The sequence below is a fragment of the Etheostoma spectabile genome, chromosome 2 (assembly GCF_008692095.1).
Source record: "Etheostoma spectabile isolate EspeVRDwgs_2016 chromosome 2, UIUC_Espe_1.0, whole genome shotgun sequence".
NCBI classification, from domain to species: domain Eukaryota; kingdom Metazoa; phylum Chordata; class Actinopteri; order Perciformes; family Percidae; genus Etheostoma; species Etheostoma spectabile.
The window spans coordinates 21,406,580-21,411,022 of NC_045734.1; the positions used below are offsets into that span (position 1 = coordinate 21,406,580).

The 4,443-nt window shown below is 39.3% G+C and overlaps 1 protein-coding gene across 1 annotated transcript; it reads left to right on the forward strand.

Moving 5' to 3' along the window:
• Nucleotides 1–319: 319 nt before the first annotated feature.
• Nucleotides 320–2,753, forward strand: LOC116698034 (uncharacterized). Its single transcript, XM_032529752.1, has 3 exons — nucleotides 320–1,048; nucleotides 1,165–1,198; nucleotides 1,542–2,753. The coding sequence occupies exons 1-3, from the start codon at nucleotides 800–802 to the stop codon at nucleotides 1,922–1,924; spliced, it is 666 nt and encodes a 221-aa protein (XP_032385643.1). The 5' UTR covers nucleotides 320–799; the 3' UTR covers nucleotides 1,925–2,753.
• Nucleotides 2,754–4,443: the final 1,690 nt, after the last annotated feature.

Here is a 4,443-nt window from a genome sequence, read left to right on the forward strand (position 1 = left end):
TGGGAATACTTGGCTCAGTAGAGCTGTAACCTTCCGTCATCCTGGAGACAGTGCTGTAAAGAAACCTGGGGTTGTTCCTATTTTCCTCTATTTATGACGAGTAGTACGCTGCTCTGGCATAACGGAGGGCCTTCCTATAAGTTTTAAGACTATCTTGCCAATTTAAACGAGAATTTTCCAGTTTGGTGGAACGCCAAATCTTCTCAAATTTCCGCAATATTTGCTTTAAATTAAGAGTTTCGGTATTATACCATGGAGCTAACCGTCTTTGTTTTATTGTCTTCTTTTGTTACATTATGCTTTTATTATCTCATTGTGCCACTTTCAGGCGTGTGAGGTTCAAAGTAAAGAGGGAGAGCATTTGACTGTCTCGGAATGTAGTGAGGCTGGTGGATGCGCATTTTCTCTCCCTTTCGTTTTCCACCGCACAGCAGTTTGCGCAATCGCAGGGAGAGCCGTGGAAAGTCTGTGCGTCTCGTTTTCTCGGCTCGCTTTCATGCAACGGAGGAGGGGGGCGTGTGTGAGGAGGCGAGAGGGAAATCCATGACTTCCGTGTTTTTCCTCCGTGTATGAAACTGTGTATAGCCTAGTACATACTATAAAAAGCCATCATGGTGCTCACAGACGCAACATTCACATTAAGACGCGGACTGGGCTGTGTGATATCGAGAGGACTGTCTTTGTGGAGGTAAACCCCCAAACACCTGGAGCTTTACAACTTCTGAAGCCTTTTGTTCACTAAGTCTAAACACTGGACGGTTTAAACAGTCTCCTTGAAGCTCAGGCACCCTGCCGATTGATGGGACAACAAATCAAAGAAATGGACATTGAGTCTCTCCAGACGAGCGGCCGCCGCCGTGGAAGCTGCCTGGACGTTTTTCTCGTCGGGTCAATCATCTTCCTGTTCGTGACAGTGGCAGCTGCTGCTGCTGGCGGAGTGATGGTTGTGATGGAGCTGCGGTCCGAGCTTCAGTCCAAATGCCCTCGTCCGCCTGTTGAGTTTGAAACCTCGAAGCGGTCAGGAAACACCCCTGACCCAGCATACAAGGTAAACAAATGACTCCTGTTGTTAAAATCTGAACAGTCACCTTCTCCCCTCCTATTTAATGTTTGACCCATGTACTCTGCACATTTTAATCCATGTATTTTTGATTTTGACAACAGATGCAGAACTTTGCCTATTTGGAAGCCAGCTCAAGTAAGTCCTCTTTTATTTAAAGCAGCCACATAACAATGTTTAAAGACAGATTCACAAAATGATGCAGTACGGAGATGAGAATGGTGTCTTCCTTTAGGGCCATAATGTTTATTTTTTTGATAGACAGTGTAATTTCCAAATTTTAAAGATCCATTTGCGTCACTAAAATCACATGAAAAAAATAGTTTTTAGCTGTCCTTAATCATGTTCTTAATCATGTGAAATTACTTTTAGCTGTCCTAATCATGTCAGACAATGTCACGAAATCTAACTATCAAGCCTGTTACTGCTCTGTGTACTTCAGTACATCATCTAAATTAGATGTGTATGTCTTTCCCTGCAGGCATGTTGAAGAACTCCACCATGCACTGGGCTGCAGTCAACTACGGTACTGGGAGGTCGGTCGGAAGCAAATTCTTATTTAATGAAGAGCAGCATTGGCTGAAGGCCGAACAGGAGGGGACCTACTTCATATACATAGAGCTCAACCTTACCTGCACCTACGACTGCAACGCAGGCATCCTCCGCGTGAAAGTGGGTGATAAGCTCACCTGCGAGGTGGAGCTTCCAGCTGTGGCAGATTCAACACCTGTGAGCAAGAAGTGCTGGACAGTGAGCCAGCTCAATGGACAGAAACTGTTACCTGAGATGATTGTACCAAAGGGACTGGAGAACTGGAAACTGGAGCTGAGCGGCTCAAAATTTGGGATGTTCCTTGTGGACTAATGTGAACACTGTACATCTGTCATCATGATGCAGATCCACCCCATGACCTTTGGGCCGTGACTAAAGAACAACACTTGTTTTTGTTTTCTTAAAGTCCAAGTAGGTGAAAATGGGGAGATGCCGGTTCCATTTTCAAAACTATGACAAGATTTCTTGCAAACTAAGAAAATCAAGCTTATCAGGATTTTAAGGTGGAATCTAAAGAGAAGTTGCATTTGTGATAATGCAAACAGCGTATGAAAAAGACTAGACACTCATCTCATTCTGCATACATGTAAATATGTTACTTTGTACATTATGTATTTATTTGGAACTATTTATATACCTGTATTTATATATCTATATTTTTATACACGTTTTATTTTGATGTAGATATCACTACATTCATGTTCATGTGCAATATATTGCAAGTTTAATTAGCCTATATTGAGTAAAATGTGACTTTATAGCTCAGTATTCATTTCATAAATAGCTGAGGGCATATAGTTTAGACTTACAAAAATGTGCAATTAGAATTCTGCTCCAAAACCCCAACAAGCTCCTCAGAGACCTCATTAAGATCTAGTGTAATTAAAGTGAAGGGATTTAATCTCTTCAGTCATGAGTAACACTCCGCACTTAAATCATTTTTACCGAAACAAGGTCATCAGAATGATCCTTCTGTAATCAAAACATACCCAGAATGACTAAAATATCTTTGTTATGTGGACTCATGAATGGAGAAAAAGTTTTGTTTTAGAAAGATATGTACTGTAAGTCCTGTGGACAAACTACACATTGGTAAATGTATTTTATTGTAATCCATATTAAACTTGGATATGGTGAACACAAATCATTGTGGTGTGAAAAGTGGCAATGACGAGTGTGAAAGTGATTGTGGAAAAGTTACAAGTTGGATGTATGAAAGGTTTAGGTCAGGGAAGGTTCCTTGCTGTTACGCAGCCCATACCGGGAACTGGCTGTACATCACTTCCTCTTTATTTACCAAACAGTGTGGTTTGGAAAAAACATCTCTATGTGGGCTAGCAAACAAACACAATTACACCTCCCTGTGCAATATAACCCAGAGTGAAAACAAACGTTACCTGCTGTTACGACCTATGAGTTTTTTACTTTTTTTTTATTAGTCAGTGCTCACACAAAGCAGAAGGAATGCTTAAATATCCAAGACAAAATGCTGAATCAAATTTGAAAAAGTCTAACTTGGACTTAGCTTATTATGGCACTTTCACAGACTGACTTTGCTCCAATAGACTCACTGCATCAATGCATTGACCAAATAAATGGTTGGACGAAACAGAATTTCCTATTAAACAAAGCCAAAACTGAGATCATAGTCTTTGATGCTAAAGAAGAAAGGCTAAAAGTGGAGCTTCATCTTGAAAACACAAGTCAGAAATATTTGCGTTATTAGGGATTCTAATCTCAATTTTAACAGCCAAATCAAGTCAATAACAAAGTCAGCCTATTATCAACTTATGTATATAGTAAAACTTACATATCTAAACAGGATTTAGAAAAAGTAATTCATGCCTTCATCTCAGGTTAGTGGCAAAGGTAATATTGCAGTATGTAAAGTAGGGTTACTTTAGTAAAGTGGGGTTAATCTAAACCAAAACACACTGTTATGTGTTAGAATGTGTTAGACAAGATACATAAATCTCAGCCAGCATGCTGTTGTCACTGATATACAGCGCTTGTTAAGAAAAATATTTGGTTGAGTATGAAGAAGAGAGTCAAATCAGCTATTAGCTTTCAGTTAAACCAGAAGTAATAAAAGTGATTCGATCTTTTGCTGAATATTTATCAGTAATGAGGTCAAGTTATTTGTGGAATGTTTCTGTCGCACAGCTTTAAAGAGTCACTGTTCTAGCAGCTCAACAGCAAAGCTGTGAAAACCACTTCCTCTTTTAAGAGACACACATGCATTTAAAATATCTCAACTTTTTTTAACTTTTAGATTTATACTAGATCATAGATCACATTCTCATCTGACAAATCTTGTTATTCTGTAAATACGTTTAATTTATCTCTAATATCTTTCTAATAAAATTTAGTTTGTAGTTCTTTCCCAAACCGTAACTAAGACAAATAGACTATGTCAACCCCTTAAAGGACAATTCCGGCGCAAAATGAACTTAGGGGTGAATAACACATGGGTACCTAGTTGACCGTTCTCTGGATTGTGCTAATATCCATGCTAATAGAATGTGACCAGTTTTAGCGCAAACCGCTAATTAGCTTATAGCGCTTTTCGGGGCACGCAAAAGTTAAATAACATCGCTATTTCAATACCAATAACAAGACTCAAAGTAGCACCACACTTCCACTGTTGCATAATGAGTCATTGTAACCGTGTAACCAGTAAACCAGTAACATAGCTCAAGCACAGCATTTGTCGTTTAACTAGTCATGACTGTTTACCCAAGATGGCACCTACCTGTATACCGAACAGTACTGTCTTTATAAACTTATAATCGTTTTAATGAACTGCCTGTACACTTACAAAGTTCTCAATG

Coding starts and splice junctions, on each gene's coding strand:
- LOC116698034 (XM_032529752.1), top strand. CDS start 800: ATGGGACAACAAATCAAAGAAATGGACATTGAGTCTCTCCAGACGAGC. Junction 1,049..1,164: donor CCCCTGACCCAGCATACAAG/GTAAACAAATGA, acceptor TTTTGACAACAG/ATGCAGAACTTTGCCTATTT. Junction 1,199..1,541: donor CTATTTGGAAGCCAGCTCAA/GTAAGTCCTCTT, acceptor CTTTCCCTGCAG/GCATGTTGAAGAACTCCACC.